The sequence below is a fragment of the Nicotiana tabacum genome, chromosome 17, assembly GCF_000715075.1.
Source record: "Nicotiana tabacum cultivar K326 chromosome 17, ASM71507v2, whole genome shotgun sequence".
Lineage (NCBI taxonomy): Eukaryota > Viridiplantae > Streptophyta > Magnoliopsida > Solanales > Solanaceae > Nicotiana > Nicotiana tabacum.
The window spans coordinates 12,147,111-12,168,400 of record NC_134096.1 but is presented as its reverse complement, the minus strand read 5'-3'; the positions used below and the strand labels follow the sequence as shown (position 1 = coordinate 12,168,400).

The 21,290-nt window shown below is 36.4% G+C and overlaps 1 protein-coding gene across 1 annotated transcript; it reads right to left on the bottom strand.

The window, feature by feature from the left end:
• Positions 1–302: 302 nt before the first annotated feature.
• On the bottom strand, positions 303–5,750 carry LOC107829933 (vacuolar cation/proton exchanger 3). Its single transcript, XM_016657406.2, has 11 exons — positions 5,420–5,750; positions 4,680–4,747; positions 4,542–4,570; positions 4,227–4,423; positions 3,383–3,604; positions 2,814–2,936; positions 2,530–2,646; positions 2,383–2,436; positions 1,741–1,857; positions 914–1,004; positions 303–787 (listed from the first exon to the last, which is right to left on the bottom strand). Exons 1-11 carry the CDS (start codon positions 5,675–5,677, stop codon positions 744–746), a joined length of 1,320 nt encoding a protein of 439 aa, XP_016512892.2. The 5' UTR covers positions 5,678–5,750; the 3' UTR covers positions 303–743.
• Positions 5,751–21,290: the final 15,540 nt, after the last annotated feature.

The following is a 21,290-nucleotide window of genomic DNA, read 5'->3' as shown; positions in this document are numbered from 1 at the left end:
CCAATATTAGTAATTTGTATCGATTAGTGGAACGTTAATTAAGTGACATATTTAAGACATAAACTGCAAATTTCAGTAGAAGTGCCATAGTAACTGTTTGTTTCACAAATAGTCTGTATATCACCATGAAAGATAAAAACGCATAGATTCGCGTTGCTTACTCACTGAAAACCAAAAAAAGGAGTGTACAACTTCCTTTACGCTAACAGTATATATAAATTAAACCCTTTGAAGAATCAATCCTCTTAAATATTGAATAAAAGAGTTACAAATGAAAAGGGATATAGAAAGAAAGTTTGAACTTTTAATGCAACAGAAATTTTATTGCCCCTCCAAAAGTACATAGTACTTAATTGCAATACATAACACCATACTGAAAGGGTGACATTTCCTTATTCTCTCCTCAAAAATCACCACTTTTTAATGCAAAAAACAGTAAGAACACGAGAAAATATTTACATACAACTTTGCTTAAATATTAAGTCCTTCCCCCATAAAGGCTTCATTCATTAATCTTCTAGTTTTTGACTAAGGTCTCCAATTAATCAACATGAAATGGGATAGTAGTCCAGATTCGATTGCGTGCAAAAGGCCAAGAAAAGCTCCACCTTGATTGAAAAAATGCAAGTTTGATGCAATGAAGTATTACATTTGGTTGATGACGACGTATATATGGTGTAGACTCCATCAGATACCTATCGATTTCTTTCTGATGGATCACGCTGATGAACGAATTCATGTGGTTAAGCGGCCGAGCTCCCAGATGAATTGTTCCCTATATGATTATCTTAACAACACCCAAATACATCAAGAAATTAAAGGTAACTACTATCCATAATAATTAGTAGTAAAATTGCACTAATAGCATAAAAAATATTACAGGGGTTTGTATAACATATTTAAAAGGACTTACTGATTGGAAGCTTATGAAAAAAGAAACAGGCAGCAATGGCACAATAGGCAAGACATAGAACCACTCCTTTCATGTAATGTGAGGTTCCATCCTGCAATAATTGCAAAAACAAATTGAAGTTCTTATTGCTTCAAAATATGTTTTGTACACACACATGCATATATATATATATATATATATGGACAATTTCATGGTACTGAGCAGAAGGATCACACTAGCCGCTACAAAGTGTGACCGTTTTCTTCTCCTCAGTACCTGATTTGAAGGATCATTAACATAACAGTCAGGATCACTAACATAACAGTCATATACAAACGAAGGAGGGGAATTAAAACATAGTAGAACCTTTCAAGTAATTAAGAAGATTATATGATTCTAAAAGAAAGAAAAGTTGAACTGAAGAGAAGAAAAAGCTAAGTTCCTTATATAATTTGAACATGATATCCTCAATCTTGTCTTGTAGCATAATCCAAATATATCATGTCATTCATATTCTCCATGTTTGGACAAAATTGACAGAACATTTCCTTTTTGTTTTGGATCAGCATTGGACCCCAATATTTCTATTTTTGGTAAAGTTTTGTTCTCTTTAAATTTTTGGTTCATTCTGCAGTATTATAATTTTTTCGATTTAAGTTATATAAGCAGACTGTGTAAAACAATTTTATGTTGTCATTGAATTTTAACCTTTGATAACAGGTTAGTTAACATTATTATCAGATTACCGATCAATGGTTATCAAGAGATTTAGCGGCCTGTAATTACGTAATAAATGACCTAATTGTGTAAAGTGTAAATATTAACTTAAACTCAAATGATAAAAGGACCTGCAAGGTGAAGGCAATGAGGAGGATTGAGAAAGCAAGAGAACCAGTTTCAAGCAGGCTGAAATCCAAATCCATATCCACACCAATTATCCAACCCACAATGACACATACAGGTACCTGAAAATAGTAAAGAAGTTAGCTTTATTCTATCTCTGAAAACAATAACTAAAACAACCACCCCCCTAAGCGATATATAGACAAACCGATTTAACTTATATACAAGGGAATCTTGGCATAACTGGTAAAACTGATGCCATGTGACCTCACGAGTTTGAGCAGTGGAAACAACATCTTGCAGAAGTGAAGGGTAAGGTTGCGTACAATAGACCCTTATGGTCTGGCCCTTCCCAGGACCCGCGCATAGCGGGCGCTTGGTGCACCAGTCTGCCCTTTATAACACCGACGGTGTAAAATTCTTTTATATTATATTATTGCTTGTTGTAGTAGATAACGTGCATTATTTTTCAAGTTACTAATCCCACTATAATTTTATGAATGATTATTTCAATCTTTTAGGTGAGCTGATCGTATAAAATATTTTATAATATATGTGTGTAAAAATTAAGCTCTAGACAAAATTAACCAAAAATAAAGAAATTGGGAAATATATACATAAAGAAACAAATATTGCCAAGTTCTCACCACAAACATGGAAATCTGAGAAGCTGATCCCAAGGCAACACCTAGAGATATATCCTGCATTTGGTACATTTAGAATACTAATTATATATTCTCTTCTGAAATTGAATAATGTGATTAAGGAGTTTGTAGTGTTAGATTGTATCTTACCAACTTGTTCTTTAAAGCAAAGATGATGGATCCAGCATGTTCTGCTGCATTTCCCACTATTGGCAACAATATTAAGCTAATGAAACTCACTGAAATGCCCCAAGAATCTGATGCAGCCTGAGATTGATCAAATAAACCAATAATTTTTACATCAGATCACCTAAATATAATTATAGTAAACCGTTCATAGAAAATGAAATTAGTAGCCTCATAAATAAAACAAGTTACCTACTAGAGGAGGTTGAAATATTTTATACTGTCAGTGTATAACAATTAAATCTTACCTCGATTGTACCGACGACGTACTCGGATAATACAGTAATAGTAATTGTCATGGCAATCAACCAAGCAAATGAACTCCAAAACCCAATCACCGCCTCATCTTCCGCAACTTTATCTTCTTCCTCCTGCTCATTTGTCATCAAAATAAAAGCTTTTAGTTTAATACACTAACGGTATTAAAAATTCTCTATACTCTCAGTACAGTTTAACTTATTTAAATAGGTTACCTATCTTATATCATGTTACTAATTCTATTTACTATGTCGAATTACTAATAGTTATCTTCTAAATGTCCAGTATCTAGATGTTAAACTTCAAAATGAATCAACTTGTTTTTATTCCTTTTTTTTTGGTAGGTAGATAGGAGTCTATGTTGCTTGGACTCTCCAAAACATTGCCGCACTCGTGTTGAGTCTTCCAAAAATGCACTATTTTAATTTGGAGGATGCACTATTTTGGAGGATCGGACAAACATTGACGGTATTTTTAAAGAGTTTGAGCAATATAGATGAGTGCCGAATGGGTGGTTCAGAATATGACACTGTTATTCTAAAAATAGAAAAAACATTACCTCCTCGGAGGATTCAAACATTTGTCTGTGTGTTCGCAGTTGAAAGAAGAGATAAGCTGCATATGCAACTAGCATACAAATGCTGCTAACTCTAGACAACCCCAATACTGAAGTTGTTACATTATTGTTAAGTACTGGTTCCACAGACAATCTATACATCAGTGGCAACATATGGCAAAGCAATCCCAGTAGAAGGAGAAGTGAGTTTACATCAGCTTGTCCCTGTCCGAAAATTGAAAGACAAATGTCAAAACAAAAAAAAAACAAATGTATTGAAGCAGTACTAACACACAGCGGCGAAGCTAGAAAATTTATTAAGAAGAGTTAAAATATAAAAAACTGAACACACATAAACAAGAATGAATATATATATATATATATATATATATATATATATATATATATATATATATATATAAAATTTAGTATGGATTTTACTTACATATACATGATAATTTAGATAATACAAGATACCTATTAGTGTAACTTAATGTTTTATAGCAGGTGGACCAACTACTTTCTAAGTAACTACTTTCACTTATTATGGATGTTTACTCTGCACGTACCTTTGGGTTACTTGGTAGGGTAAAAATCCTTTACAAGATCAATATATAGAAGTTAAATTCATCTGTATAGAGTTAAAAGAATTTGTGCACTGTGTAAGAAATCTTTATACAATCCAATCGCTTGTGGGTAAATTTTTACGATAAGTATTAATCGGCAACCTAATACAAATGGTAGCTAATATGCTATAATAAATTAAACTACGTTGTTTAGTTTAAAATAAATATATATACACTGTCAATGTACCTAATTTAAATCCTATATATTGATGTGAACTTACCCTGTCAAATCTTTGTTCCTTTTTAAGGTTGGTCAATCCTCCACAAAAAAGAGAGCTTCCAAGAACAAGAAGAAGGTTGGAAAGAATAGATCCCAATAGAGAATACTTTAGAACATGTATTTTCCTTTGGTAAAGAGCAAATAATGCTATTATCATTTCTGTTGCGTTGCCACATGTTGCATTTAGTAGACCCCCAACTGCATTAAATTATAATAACCAAAGCATCATTATTAATTTTTCAACTTAAATGTATATATGTAATTATTATTTTTTGATACAGTTTTTTTCTGGGAGGTATAAGAACAAAATGCATACCTGTTGGACCAGTGAAGTAAGCAATTTGTCTTTTAAATTTCAGGTGGAAGGGAGAAAAAAATAAAGAATAATTGTGTTAGGAATTTTGTTATTAGATTAAAAATAGGAGTTAAAAAGAAGAAGAAAAAAACAACTTACTCAGTCAAGAAGCTGACACGTTCAGCAAGCGGTGCAAGTCCAAGTAAACTAAAAGCAAAAATCCAGGGCTGCTCGAAAAAAGAAATATAAACATGATCATTCATACTTTGAAGCTTTTCAACAAATCCTTTACTCTATTTATTTTAGTTCAAAATTAAGAGTGTAATTTATATACATTAATAATGTAAGAAAAAGTAACATTTTTAAGTGTAAATTACTTGTTAGTTTTAATGGGTCATTTGCCATGTTTTGCAAGTTATAATTCCAATTCAGGCTTGTCTTCAATATTACATGTAATTATCTTTTAAGTTACTTGATCGAGTAAAATTTTTATACTAGGACCCCGTATATCAGGTCATCTAAAAGATAGGTCTATGTAAACACCTCAACGAACTCATGTGAACGCTCCTTCGCTCGAAGACAATCTCTCAAATACATATATTGATGTTGTTTACCTGTTTTTTTTTCTTTTCTTTGACTACATGTAACCATTAACCGTTCCTAAAAAACGGATTAGGAACTTGAAAAATAAGAAAAGTTACAATAAGTTAAAATATATAAAAATTCTTTACACTTAGTATATATCCTATTCATTACGAAAGACTACAGTTTGTTAATCGTTTAAGTAGTCTGATAGTACAAAAAGATTCATTTACATTGTCAATAAATAACGGTTAAAATCAAAGTCCGAAAGACAACTGTATATAACAAATTAAATCAGGAGAAAAACAAATACTTACTCTTGCAAAATGATAGTATTGAGCTAGCATTGCCAAAGGGATAGCTGGAAAGAGCAAACAAAGCTTTGTTCCTAATATAACCTCATGAAGATTAGCCAAGATTTCTCTGAGGTTCTTAAAACGAACCTTTGATACAAGTTCTGGATCCGATTTTTTCCTCATCATAGAATTTGACAAATTTTGTGCATTCTTCTTGACGATGAATTCTTGCTCTTTTTTATTAATTTCTCCATTCTCCAAATCACTCAGAGAACCCATAATACAAAAAATGAAAAAATAAATTAAGAGGAATAGAATTTGTTGTAAGAAAAGAGGGAAATTGTATGCATCTTTATAGTTTATACTTGTATATCTTTGAGTTTATAGAGGACAAGAAATGGAAGTTGGCATTTGAAGCTTCGTAGAATTTTCGCAGAGTTTGTTTTGTTTTCTATATGTTTGCATGAGCTCCACGTAGTTTTATGGGAAGGAAACAGGTGCTGAAACCCTAAAAAGAGAAATATTTTCACTTGTTTTCTTTCGTGAGAATAGGTGTACGAACTCTATAGAGTTTACTCAAATATGTAAAATGTGATAAGTATTTTTTCATTCTTAATCGAAAACTTTGAGTTCAAGTCTATCGAAAAAATAAAAAAGTAAAAACTATGTGAATATCATTGAAAAAAGTAAAGATAAAAAGAATGAACAACATGTGTTATATATGGAGTGCTCATGACATGTACTATAAAATTTATGGTACTGAAAAAATGAGGTTGAGTGGTATTTGGTACGTTAATTATAGTGCATTGATAGCTCAATAGTTGTTTCGTGTGGAAAATTTTTAAGGTAAGAATTCAAGTATATGTCTTACTCTCACCTCAGCAACTATATATTGCTCATTGAATATAGCCTAATCCAATTGTTTTTCTAAAGGAAGCTTTTCTTGGACGAAAAATTTGAATATTTATAAATTGAGGATGATCTTTGCTTGTCACAACAACAATAACTCACAATATAGCCATGAAGAGAGTTATGTTTAGAGGAGATTTATATTTTAGTATTTTCTTTTATATTATAAGTATTAGTTTTTGATCCCTTATCTTAGAAATGTAGGTCAATTGACCAAATCATTTTAAATAATAATCTCTTTTGATATGCCTGATTTATTGTCATTAAAGTTCTCTTTATTAGCTTCATCATTAACCATGTTAATCCAACAGAGTTAGCATTTTGTGAGACAATGCTGAAGTTTGAGGATAATCTTTTGACATGTTCCATATGTATGTGTTATGTGGGTGCACAATGCCTATATATGACAAATTAAATTTTAAGGAAGGAACTTTTTCTTTTTCATTTTACTCAGGCATGGAGGATTTTTTGTAAACGGTGCCGGTACTAAATAGAGGCACAAATAACTGATTATAGTATATATATTTTTCGCTTTAGCTCACACGTACATGTCTTAGCCTATTGGTTTAGCTGATTCTTTTCATCTATGAGAGATCAGGAGTTCGATCCGGTAGGACGGTCCATTTATACAAACAAAAAAGAGCTTGGATCTCAAACATAATAATCAACCGCTTAACCATTAAGCTACGGATCAAGAGTTGTCAAGAAGTGTCATTCCTATTATATGTATTGTTTTGCGTATTAACTATAAACGTGTTTAAATTTTCCGACGAAGGGGTGTTGGATGACCACTTAGTATAACGTGCATCCACTTTTACTCATTAGTCCAACAGGTGGTGGAACTCGATATACAATGTGTTTACATACGAGGGGAAGCATTTTTCAATTGAATTTATCGTATATTCACTATGAAAACTTTTATATTAAGGTAATTTAATTTGTTTTAGAAGATTAATTTATTTTTTAGATTACTATTTTCACTTCTTTGTCTATCGTGTAGTGGCTGGATCCCAATTCTTTATTTTCTTTTTGAAGTTAGGGCCTATGCACCTTATACCATGCGGTGAACGTTTTCACTATATATTTATAAGAAAAATAAATCTTGCGGATATGTATTGAAAATGACATCACTTGCCATTATAGTAATTTATTCATTTGTCCATTTTCAAATTATGATATCCCCCACATATATATATATATATATATATATATATATATAAACCTGCATACGCCACTGTGTTGTGTTAGATGATACCCTTTACTAACTTACAAAGAATAGGAAATGATCTGCCAAAATGATTCGTAGCATATATAGTTTGGAGTATAGGAAGAAGTAAATAGAAGTTTCCTTGAATTTTCATATATCACTATTAAGAGAATCAGATCTTCAGTACTTTCTTGCTCTAACGTCTAACATTAAAAGAAGAGAAATCACAGTACAAGTACCAATTAAGCTTTCATTTTGGATTATGATCCAATTCTGCCATTGATGGAGGAAGTTTCGTTTGCTGGTTTCTTAACAAAATGGCCATAACATATTCCGTTTCAACTGAAATATGGGTACTCTTATGTTAGAAAGCTTCCCTTTGATGGTGACTTACTGCTTATATTGTGCTGAAACTATCTCTAATATTCAAAATTCTTCAATTGTCTAAGTTTATCCTGGAATTAAAAATAATGGACATAACAATATTTTTAGAGTATTAAATCTATCTATATAGATCAGGAGAAACAAATCAATGTGATGATGCCAAGTGTCACAATTTTTTTTTCATAAGTATCAAATTTTAGGACAAAATTAGTTAGGTAAGTTAAAATTAGTTACTCTTTCTGAATTTGAATTTAAATAATTAAACATCTATATTTTTGTAAGGAAACTATTATATATATATATATATATATCAATGTAGAGTTATATAAAATGATAAGACTAATTTATTTTTTGAAATAAAAGTTTTTGAATAATAATTCATTGTAACGACCCGGCCGGTCGTTTTGAGAATTTAAGTCTCGTTCGGCGGTATAAGTCCCTGAGTAGATTCATATTATATGCCTCGACTTGCGTGCATGGTTGAATTCAATTATCGATTGTTTCGGAGTGATTTGGGACACTTAGTCCATAAAACGGAAGCTTAAGTCTTAAGATTTTGACCGTAGTCGGAACTATGTGAAGATGATTCTGGAATAGAGTTCTGTCGGTTTTATTAGCTCCGTTGGGTGATTTTGGACTTAGGAGCGTGTCCGGTCTGTGAATCCGAGATCTGTAGCTGATTTAGGCTTGAAATGGTAAAAGTCGAATATTTGGAGATTTGGACCGGAAGTGAACTTTTTGATATCGGGATCGGAATGCGATTTCGAGAGTTGGAACAACTCCGTTATGTTATTTGGGACTTGCCTGTAAAATTTGACGTCATTCCGAGTTGATTTGATAGGTTCACGTGTTTTGGAAGTTGAAAGATTTGAAATTTATAAGTTCGATTCATGGTGCGACTCATAGTTTCGACGTTGTTTGATGTCATTTGAGACTTCGAACGGGTCCGTGTTAGGGTATAGAACTTGTTGGTATGTTTAGATGGGGTCCTGAGGGCCTCGGGTGAGTTTTGGATGGGCTACCAGTCTTTTCTCCCTATTTTTTAACTGCTGTTATGTGTCATCTGGTTTCCTTCATCGCGTTCGCGTCCTTGCCTTCGCATTCGCATAGTGTTATTTTGGATGGTGAAATAATTTCTCTTCACGTTCACAGTCACCCTTTCGCGTTCGCGAAGTTCTGCCACCCCCTTCTTCACGTTCGCATTCCCTATCTCGCGTTCGCAAAGTGCAAATCAAGGCCTGGGCACTGGTGATCATTTTCCTCTTCGCGTTAGCGTGTCACTTACACGTTCGCATAGCTATTCCATTACACTTTTCGCATTCACGTACTACTTCACGCGTTCACGAAGAGCAGTCATTGGGCCATCGTATTTTTCCTCTCCGCATTCGGGAACGTGTTGTCGCGTTTGCGAAGAACAACTGGGCAGCTTTTGTTTCTCTTCTTTGCGAACGCGTCCCTTTCTCCGCGTTCGCGATGCACAAAACCCCTGCACAGAATATAAACTCCTCTATTCCGAGGGTTTTTCATTTTCACCATTTTTGGAGTTCTAGAGCTCGGCTTTGAGCGGTTCCTTGTGGGTTTTTCATGCAAATCGATTGGGTAAGTGTTCTTCACCTAGAATTTATTTATTTTCATGATTCTATCTTTATTTTTATCATTTAATTTGTGTTTTGAGTTGAGGAAAATGGTGGTTTTTGAAAGAAAAATTCAAAATAAAAAATCACGATTTGAGCGACGAAATGGTATCAGAATTTGATGATTTTTGTATGGTTAGACTCGTGAGTGAATGAATGTTCGTATTTTGTGACTTGTACCCGATTCCGAGATGTGGGCCCGGGTCGACCTTTAGGGCGGATTTCAAAATTTTTGTTAAAGTATTGATTTTATTAATTAGACGAGTCTATTATGGTTGTATTCATGTTATGCAATTGTGTTTGGCTAGATTTGGGCCTTTCGGAGTCAGATAATTAAAAGAAGGGCATTCTTACGGACTGGTTGAGCTTGGTTTGAGGTAAGTATCTTGCCTAACCTTGTGTGGGGGATTTTCCCCTTAGGATTGAGTCTTCTATGTTGATTGTAGTCCATGCACGCGAGGTGACGAGTGCATGCTTAGACTTATTTGTAAAAAGTTGGCTTTTTAGGATTCTTAGGTCCTTATATTCACTGAGTATGAAGTTGTTCTTGATACGATTAAGTTCATATTTACTAGTTTCATCTCTACATGCTTTAATTAGAATTAATTGCTTTCAGGATTCACTCTTATTGCCTATTTGACTCTTATTTGACTTAACTGAAGATTTTACCTCCTCTATTGTCATGCTATCTTTTCATAACAACTTATATTTATTTGAAATTATTATTATATCATCTTATAATTTATTCAGTCTTAATTGAGGTTATGATTATCTTTCTGCTGCTTATCCTTAATTAAATTGTTGAAAATCCTTAGTAATTTCTCAACCTTAAAAGAAGTTTTAGATATTTTATATCTTAGTCGACTTATTTTATTTGGAATTATTTGACTCGTATTAATTTCCCTGTTGTTGAAATGTATATTTTGGGATCGTTGATACACATTAGTTTCCTTTTGTTGAGTTGTTCTCTTTACGCCTAGCATTCTATACTGTGGTTATTCCTTGTGATTTGGTCCCACATTTTCCTGTAATTTAAAAGTTCTTGAGTTGATTTACTTGTCGTACTTTGTATTATTTCCATTGTTGTTGTTGTATTTGTTGTGGTGATGCACGAGATTTCTACCGTGCGGTTGTTATTATTGTGATGCACGAGGTTTCTGTCGTGCGGTTGTTGTTATGGGGTTGCACGAGGTTTCTGCCTTGCTATTGTTACTATTGATATTTGCACATATATATATATATATATATATATATATATATATATATATATATATATATATATATATATATATATATATATGTGTGTGTGTGTGTGTGTGTGTGTGTGTGGGGGAGGGGGGTTGCGCATGTAGAGAGACAAGGTGGGAACATTATTATGCACGTGTGGCGAGACAAGGCAGGCCTTTATGTTATTATTGCACACGTGTCGAGACAAGGTGGGCTGTGTCAGGGATTAATTTGTGATGATTTATGGCCTGGGGGAATTCTTGTTGTTGATATTTGTGTAGTGGTATACGTACCTGTGTGAGCTTTATCTTTTGAAAGCTGTGAGAAAATATTCTACATGTTCTCCATTCTTCTTCTTCCTTATGCTTATTTGCTGGTATGGACTATGTTAGGACACTTGTACAAACATACACGTAGTTAAGCACTTTTATCGGATAAGAGGTGTTCTTGATATTGTTGAGCATAAATGCTCACCCTTGTTTACTTGCCTTCTATGTGAGAATGGCTCTATTGGCATGTGAGTCGTCAGTGTGGTTATGAGGTGTTATGAGGGCACAGGATGCCAAGTGTTAGGGTTCAGGTATTGAGACCTGTGAGCTGTGAATTGTCCGAGGTTCGGTACCTCGTGGAGTTGTTGACTAAAACCTGATGTAAAAGCGGTTGTAATTACTGAGTTATTACTTGTTCTTGCTGTATTCGTGATTCCGGATTTAGGTTGTGTTCCATTCACTTTGTCTGCATCATTTTTATGATATTCCGCTGATACTTATTATTTTCTTGCTTTAATGCCATTACTGTATTGTGAGCCATATTGCATAGTCTTTATGTAGACATCATACTTTTGTTATTCATGTACTTATATCTGTTCGGTTTATTAGACCAGTGGGTGTCTTGATTGTTCCTCTTCATTACTCCACCGAGGTTAGTTTTGATACTTACTGGGCACCGCTGTGGTGTGCTCATGCTACTCTTCTGCACATTTTTGTGCAGATCTAGGTACTTGTTCGTTAGCTATCTGTGTGGACTGTTGCTGTGGAGACTCAAGGTAAACCTGCTACTGCGTTCGCAGGCTTCAGAGTCACCTTCTAGTTTTTGTTTTGCACTGTTTATTCTATTTCTGGACAGTTGTATTTAGAATTTTCTAGCAAACACTCTGCGGAGCTTATGACTTGTACTATCGGTTTTGGAAATTTTAAGAGATTCTATTTAAATAATGTTGTTATTTTAATTATTGTTAGGCTTACCTAGTCCCTAAGACTAGGTGCCATCACGATAGCCACAGAGGGAAAATTGGGCCGTGACAAGTTAGTATCAGAGCTCTAGGTTCATAGGTGTTACAAGTCATAAGCGAGTTTTGTAGAGTCTTGTAGATCGGTACGGAGACGTCTGTACTTATCTTCGAGAGGCTACAGAACTATTAGGACAATTTTACTTCTTTCATTCCTATCGTGCGAGCTTATTGATCTCGGAGTTTAAAATTTTATCTTTCCATTCTCTCACAGATGGTGAGGACACGAGCTGCAGTTATCGACGACGCTGCTCCCGGAGCAGGTATCGCTAAAGGCAGAGGCAGAGGCCAACGAGGCAGAGGCCAACGAGGAGTAAGTGCCATGGCCAGAGCACCTACCAGGGCAACAGTTGAGGAGCCGCCAGTAGTTCCAGTTGGGGAGAAAGTACCGGAGGCGCCTACTGTTACCTCCGGACTTCAAGAGACCTTAGCACAATTCCTGAGCATGTTTGGTACATTAGCTCAGGCGGGGTTGATTCCGATTGCACCAGCTATTTCACAGACTGGGGGAGGAGCCCAGACTGCCGCCGCCCACACCTCAGAGTAGCGAGTTTATGTTGGTCAGGTTCTAGGTGTCATGGCCAGACAACCTGTGGTCCCAGTTCAGCCCGTGGTTAGGGCAGCAACATCTGAGGAAGAGCAGCTTAGACTTGCAAGGTTAAGAAATATGACCCTCCTACATTTAGTGGTTTGGCTTCAGAGAGCCCACAGGGTTTTCTGGAGGAGTGTCACCGCATTCTCCGTACTATGGGTATTATGGAGACGAGCGGGGTTGCTTTTACTACGTTCCAGCTCAGGGGAGTGGCTTATCAGTGGTGGCGGGCATATGAATTGGGTAGTCCAGCCGAGTTAGCTTCACTTACATGGGTTCAGTTTTCAGAGATGTTCTTGAGAGATTTGTACCTTAGTCCCTTCGAGATGCATGGCGCGCGGAGTTTGAGCAGCTGCGCCAGGGAACTATGTCAGTGTCAGAGTATGCCATGAGATTCAGTGATTTAGCCAGGCATGCACCTACTTTGGTCGCCACAGTTAGAGAGCGTGTCCGTAGATTCATTGACGGACTCAGACATGATATTCGGTTCAGCATGGCTCGGGAGTTAGAGTTAGATGTTTCGTTTCAGCAGGTGGTAGGGATTGCTCGCCGTGTAGAGGGCATGTGGGATCAGGAGAGAGAGGACATGCGGGGCCATAATAGAGAGTACAAGCGATATTAGGAGAGAGAGGACATGTAGGTGAGGAGGCCTCGTAGACCGGAGAGATCTACTGGTCCTTATTTTGGAGGGAGGGTACGACATGGTAGAGGTTTTATGGGTCAGCCAGTTCAGTTTGCACTTCAGGCTTCGCACAGTATTTCAGGTGCTCATGGGTCTCAGATTACCCGTATCGCACAGTTCCCATAGCCACGTCAGTAGAGAGGTTCCATCGAGTGTGGAGATACCAGCCACAGGGTGAGAGATTGTCTTAGACTCCAGACAGGTGTGTCACAGCTAATTATTCAGGCGAGTAGAGGGTGACCAAGAGGGGAAGGGCCGACTCGTTGATGTGTTTCATATAGTAGGCTTGAGGGCACTGTGCCAGATGATGTCATACAGGTATGCTTTTGATTTGTTACAGAGGGGCACTATTCGTGTTTTGATTCGGGCTTGCTTATCGGGGCGAGTTCCCCTACTTGTGGTCCCACCTATGGGTGAGTTTATGACTTAGTATTATGTTTAGATGTTTACCCCGTTGGGAGATTCTATGAGTGATAGCCATGTCTATCATTTGTTTCTATCCATTATTGAAAGTTACGAGACTATAAGTGAATTCATGTTGTCCATTATGGCAGGTTTGATGTGATTCCTGAGTAAATTGGTTATAATTTGTGATTTGATACTCTATCAGGGTGAGAATTTAAGAAGTGTTGAGATTTTATTGGCAAAATTGAGTTAGTGAAGGATTTCCATTGGTATGATGTGTATTCGACTTGTGATTCAGAGTTGAGGGCGAGACCCTCACAACTCCATGTGATTTGATATGTTTGAGACGGGCTGCATGCCGCGGTGGAGGGTGATACCAGGATAAGATCCTTATGATTTGTTCATGTACTTTGATTTTTCCTTTTGAATTGATTTGTAGTAGGGTATTGTTAGAAAGTTGTGCCTGTCGGGCTTGTTTGATATTTCTTTTACGTGTTTCTCTTTACATATTCAGTCATTGTCGTTATGTGCTTCTTATGTTTTGGCTTGCGGGCGTGTGCCCGATGGTGTTAGTTGTGACTTGCTGATTCGGGAGTATAGTTATGAGGTCTTCGTGTTTCTTGCATCATTGTCAGTATTCTGGAGGTTTTAAATGGGTTGCTAACGGATATGGGTCTAATTGTCGGTGCTGGTTTTGATTTTGGGCAACTATTGTGACCAGAAATGTTATTATGGGCCTATGTGTGGTGTGTCTTGTTGTGTGGTCGTACCTTGTGGGTGTAGGCAAGAGTTTTTATCGCTGGTTGAGACTGATATCGGTTATGGATTTAGAATCGGATCTTTTTGAAGATAAATGGAAGGTGAGAATTTTTGACTCTAAAGCTTATCGGTGTTGGCAGAAAGGATAAATTACAGTTAATATGGTGTCGTAAGGCTTATGCGGATTTGGGGTGACGTGGGGTCACCCACGGGTGTGTGTTGGGTATGAACTTTAAGTGATTTCAAGACTTCGAGGCGATGCTTAGAACGTTCGAGGACGAACGCTTGTTTAAGATGGGAAGAATGTAATGACTCGGCCCGTCGTTTTGAGAATTTAAGTCTCGTTCGATGGCATAAGGCCCTAAACAGCTTCATATTATGTGCCTCGACTTGCGTGCATGGTTGAATTCAATTACCGGTTGTTTCAGAGTGATTTGGGACACTTAGTCCCTAAAACGAAAGCTTAAGTCTTAGAATTTTGACCGTAGTCAGAACTATGTGAAGATGACTCCGGAATAGAGTTCTGTCGGTTCTATTAGCTCTGTTGGGTGATTTTGGATTTAGGAGCGTATCTGGACTGTGAATCCGAGGTCTGTAGCTGATTTAGGCTTGAAATTGCGAAAGTCCAATTTTTGAAGATTTGGACCGGAAGTGGACTTTTTGATATCGGGGTCGGAATGCGATTCCGAGAGCTAGAACAACTCCGTTATGTTATTTGGGACTTGCCTGCAAAATCTGACGTCATTCCGGGTTGATTTGAAAGGTTTCAGCACGGGTATTAGAAGTTGAAAGATTTGAAATTTATAAGTTCGATTCATGGTACGATTCGTAGTTTTGACGTTGTTTGATATGATTTGAGACCTCGAGCGGGTCCATGTTAGGGTATAGAACTTGTTGGTATGTTTAGACGGGGTCCCGGGGGCCTCAGGTGAGTTTCGGATGGGCTACGGGTCTTTCCCCCCTATTTTTGAACTACTGTTATCTGTCATCTGGTTTCCTTCATCGCGTTCGCGTAGTGTTATTTTGGAGGTTGAAATAATTCCTCTTCACGTTTGTAGTCACCCTCTCACGTTCGCGAAGTTCTGCCACCCCCTTCTTCGCGTTCGCATTCCCTATCTCTCGTTCGCGAAGTGCAAATCAGGCCCTGGGCACTGGTGATCATTTTCCTCTTCACATTCGCGTGTCACTTACGCGTTCGCGTAGCTATTTCATTACACTCTTCACGTTCGCGTACTACTTCACGCGTTAGCAAAGAGCAGTCGTTAGGCCATCATATTTTTCCTCTCCGCGTTCGCGAATGTGTTGTCGCGTTCGCGAAGAACAACTGGGAAGCTTTTGTTTCTCTTCTTTGCGAACGCATCCCTTTCTCTGCGTTCGCGATGCACATAACCCCTGAGCAGAATATAAAGTCCTCTATTCCGAGGGTTTGTCATTTTCACTCTTTTTGGAGTTCTAGAGCTTGGTTTTGAGCGATTCCTTGTGGGTTTTTCATGCAAATCGATTGGGTAAGTGTTCTTCACCTAGAATTTATTTATTTCCATGATTCTATCTTTATTTTTATCATTTAATTTGTGTTTTGAGTTGAGGAAAATTGTGATTTTTGAATGAAAAATTCAAAATGAAAAATCACGATTTGAGGGACGAAATGGTATCGGAATTTGATGATTTTTGTATGGTTAGACTCGTGAGTGAATGAATGTTCGTATTTTATGACCTTTACCCAATTCCGAGATGTGGGCCCAAGTTGACCTTTAGGGCAGATTTTGGGATTTTTGTTAAAATATTAATTTTATTAATTAAACGAGTCTATTATGGTTGTATTCATGTCATGCAATTGTCTTTGGCTAGATTTGAGCCATTCAGAGTCGGATAATTAAAAAAAAGGCATTCTTACGGACTGGTTGAGCTTGGTTTGAGGTAAGTATCTTGCCTTACCTTGTGTGGGGGATTTTCCCCTTAGGATTGAGTCTTCTATGTTGATTGTAGTCCATGCAAGCGAGGTGACGAGTACCTGCTCAGACTTATTTGTGAAAAGTTTGCCTTTTAGGATTCTTAGGTCCTTATATTCACTGAGTATGAAGTTGTTCTTGATATGATTAAGTTCCTATTTACTAGTTTCACCTCTACATGCTTTAATTAGAATTAATTGCTTTCAAGATTCACTCTTATTGCCTATTTGACTCTTATTTGACTTAACTGAAGATTTTACCTCCTTTATTGTCATGCTATCTTTTCATAACTGCTTATCTTTATTTGAAATTATTATTATATCATCTTATAATTTGTTCAGTCTTAATTGAGGTTATGATTATCTTTCTGCTGTTTATCCTTAATTAAATTGTTGAAAATCCTTAGTAATTTCTCAACCTTAAAAGAAGTTTTAGATATCCTTTGTCTTAGTCGACTTGTCTTATTTGGAATTATTTGACTCGTATTAGTTTCTCTGTTGTTGAAATGTATATTGTGGGATTGTTGATACACATAAGTTTCCCTTTGTTGAGTTGTTCTCTTTACGCCTAGCATTCTTTACTGTGGTTATTCCTTGTGATTTGGTCCCACATTTTTCCTGTGATTTAAAAGTTCTTGAGTTGATTTACTTTTCGTACTTTGTATTATTGCCATTGTTATTGTTGTATTTGTTGTGGTGATGTACGAGGTTTCTACCGTGCGGTTGTTATTATTGTGATGCACGAGGTTTCTGCTGTGCGGTTGTTATTATGGGATTGCACGAGGTTTCTTTCTTCATATTGACTCTTTGAAAAACATGTCCTATTTGCAAGCATGTAGAGACATAAGCCGGTTTCCAATCATAAGTAATCTGCTGATCAAAAGTTTTACCATTAGGATCCTTAACTTTGACTATATCTGGGAGTGGTTTTGTAACATCCATCTCAATCAACATTCTCGCGTAAGAAATTCTGTCTATCTTAGTGGTGCACTCATCGGCATAAACAAGTCTTCCAGCACACTACCAATACAACTTAATAAAGTATTTACTCCAACAATTGAGAGGAAGATTAGGTAGTTTGATCCCCAATGGGATCATCCTAAGCACCTCTTTGTTAAAATCAAAATCGGCTTCCCACACCTTGACTATCACTCGCCTATTATGCAGCATATGTGGGCCAGAGTATAACACCTCATCGCGGTCCGCAATGCTGTTAAATCGCACCAAGAATTATCTGTCATTATGATAAAATACCTTTGGTTTAGCTATGTAACTCTGGTTGCTTGCTATGAACCTCTCTAATGCTCCAATAGTTGGAAAGTTACCCACAATATACAAGATCAAGGCGTGCTTCCACTTCTCTATTTCCATGTCTACCTCTTCTTGTGGTAGCTGTGCTACCTTCTCCCCATCCACAATTATTGGTGCAATATAGTTTAGTTCCATGCCTCTCGCTGCAAATTTGTACTCAATGAACAAATTGGCCCATGATTTCTGATCCTCCTTTGCATGAGGTGATTCTAATTTCTTCTGAGCTTGAGACAATTCCTCAATTGAATCCCTTTTGACATGACAACAATCGAATTAGTGCCAGCTGGAGCGTCCTCAATTCGTTGAATTAGTGTGTCGGCCGGGGTTTCAACGCCAGTAGAAGCAACACTCGGCATCTTCTTCACCTCAATTGACTAAGCTAGCAATTGAGGGATTCCTATTTTTTTACCGATAGAAATACCCATCGGTGTTTTTGTCACCTCATTCATCTGAGTTAGCTCTTGTAGAGTCATTGAATTACAAAATGTGGTAGTACTCTTTGTTTTTCCCATACTGTTGTTGTTGTTTAATACACCTAGAAGCATCTTAATCATCTCCGCTGCATTCTGATCAGTTTTCCGTGGTCACCCTCTACGCTTTTCCGGCGTATGCGCACGTTAGAGACACCTATCATGCACCGAAAGGAAATCTTTACTTTAATTTAATTTGACTTTATTATGTATGACTTTCTCATAATTATTTCGATATTTAAATTTATCAATAATATTTTTTACTATTATTTATTTACTTAATTTTATCAAATAAATTTAAAGTGTGAATAGAATCACATTATATTTATTCTCTTCTTTATACATTAGTTTTTGTTCTACAATATGTAATTTTTTTCATTTAGTGTTTATCTATAATACGAATATTATTGTATTATTTTCTAAATAGATGGTGTTAAGTATGTTCAAAGGTTAAACATAGAAGTTTTTTTTTTATTATATGTCATAAATATATGAAGTAATAATTATAATAAATATTATTTTTGTATTATTTTCAATAAGAAAATAAATTAAATTCTTCTTCCCGTTTTGTATTTAATATGAAAGTTTAATTTTTTTATTAATATTACTACATAAGAAATTAAATTATTCTTCATATATTTTATTTATTTCTTGAAATTATTGTTTATTTTTGTCTTTTATTTTATCTTATCCATATAGCATATAGCCTGACTATATGAATGTCACGACCCAATTTTCCCTCCGTTGGGTATCGTGATGGCACCTAGTCTTAGGGACTAGGTAAGCCTAACAATAATTAAAATAACAACATTATTTAAATATAATCTCTTAAAATTTTCAAAACCGGTAGTACAAGTCATAAGCTCTACAGAGTGTTTGCTAGAAAACTCTAAATACAACTATCCAGAAATAGAATAAACAGTGCAAAATGAAAACTGGAAGGTGACTCCGAAGCCTGCGAACGCAACAAAAGGTTTACCTTGAGTCTCCATAGCAACAATCCACACAGATAGCTAACGAACAATTACCTGGATCTGCACAAAAATATGCAGAAGAGTAGCATGAGCACACCACAGTAGTGCCCAGTAAGTATCAAGACTAACCTTGGTGGAGTAGTGACGAGGAAAAGTCAAGACACCCACTGGTCTAATAAACCGAACAGATATAAGTACATGAATAACAAAAATATGATATCTACATAAAGACTATGCAATATGGCTCACAATACAGTAATGGCATTAAAGCAAGAAAACAACAAGTATCAGCGGAATATCATGAAAATGACACAGACAAAGTGAATGGAACACAACCTAAATCCGGAATCACGAATACAGCAAGGACAAGTAATAACTCAGTAATTACAACCGCTTTTACGTCAGGTTTTAGTCAACAACTTCACGAGGTACCGAACCTCGGACAATTCACAACTCACGGGTCTCAATACCTGAACCCTAACACTTGGCATCCTGTGCCCTCATAACACCTCATAACCACATTGACGACTCACGTGCCAATAGAGCCATTCTCATATAGAAGGCAAGTAAACAAGGGTGAGCATCTATGCTCAACAATATCAAGAACACCTCTTATCCGATAAGAGTACTTAACTACGTGTAAGCTTGTGCAAGTGTCCTAAAATAGTCCATACCAGCAAATAAGCATAAGGAAGAAGAAGAACGGACAACACGTAGAATATTTTCTCACAGCTTTCACAAGATAAAGCTCACACAGGTACGTATACCACTACACAAATATAAACAACAAGAATGCCCCCAGGGTATAAATCATCACAAATCGATCCCTGACACAACCCACTTTGTCTTGCCACGTATGCAATAGTAACATAAATGCATGCCTTGTCTCGTCACACGTGCATAATAATATTCCCACCTTGTCTCGCCACATGCGCAACCCACACATATATATATCTCACCTTATCACGCCGCATGTGCAAACATCAATAGTAACAATAGCACTTGCTACACAAAATATGAAGAAAACCAAGCAGACAACTACATGGCTAAGGAAGAATCAAAATGTGGGTGATGAAGAGGGGAATATAGGTGTATTAGAAGAAGGCTAAACTAGTAAAGCTCAAAGCCAAACTCTGACTACTTAGGCTTAGGGAAAGATCAATGAACCAACAGTAGGCCAAGTTTGTAAAGCTCAGGGTCAAGCTATAATTACTAGTAATCAGGGACAGAAGAAGGGTTGTCAAGAAGTTAGGGGAAAATAAGTTGGCAAGAATAACCAAAAGGGGTCGCACCAAATGAATATAATTGTGGGAAATGAATTCAATTATTTGATGGAACCACCTGAAGGGAAAGCTGCTGCACTTCAAGATGTTAGTGGCAAGGATGGACATTGTGGTAATAGATAAGCGACAGGTAAATCCCCCACCCTAATAAATCACAATGAGGCTAGTAGTGTGGAATGTTAGAGGTCTTGATAAAGCCTATAAGCAGGCTGAGCTAAAGAAGTTTTTACAGAAGAATAAAATAGGACTCTTAGCTATATTTGAACATAGAGTGCAATGGCAACTAATAGTAAATTAAGAAAACTAGCTAATACCCGGCAATGGTGTGACAATTATAATACAGACATACCCTAATGAGTTTGAGGTCATTGTAATTGATATAAACGCCCAATTCATACACATCAATGTTAGAGTGAGGCTTTTAACCTCATGTTTACTCTGACAACAATCTATGGGTTGCATACAATTGCTGATAGACGACCATTATGGTTGGAACTGAAAGCTATAGACGACATCCAATATGGGCCATGGTTAGCCATTGGTGACTTTAACACTAAAGAAGCATTGATGGCAGTCTCTATAGGAATCCAGTCCAAGCAACAGAAGTAGAGGATTTTAATAATTTTATGATAGATTCCAATATGAAGAATTTAGAACAACAGGGAGAAGATACACCTGGAATAACCACCATATTTATAGCAAAATAGGTTGGGCTCTTGTAAATGGAGAAGATTGGATTACTACCTTGTCACACATTGAAGCAATAGCACCGGATCCTAGTTTCTCAGACCACTCACCACTAGCAGTTGAATTTGAAGG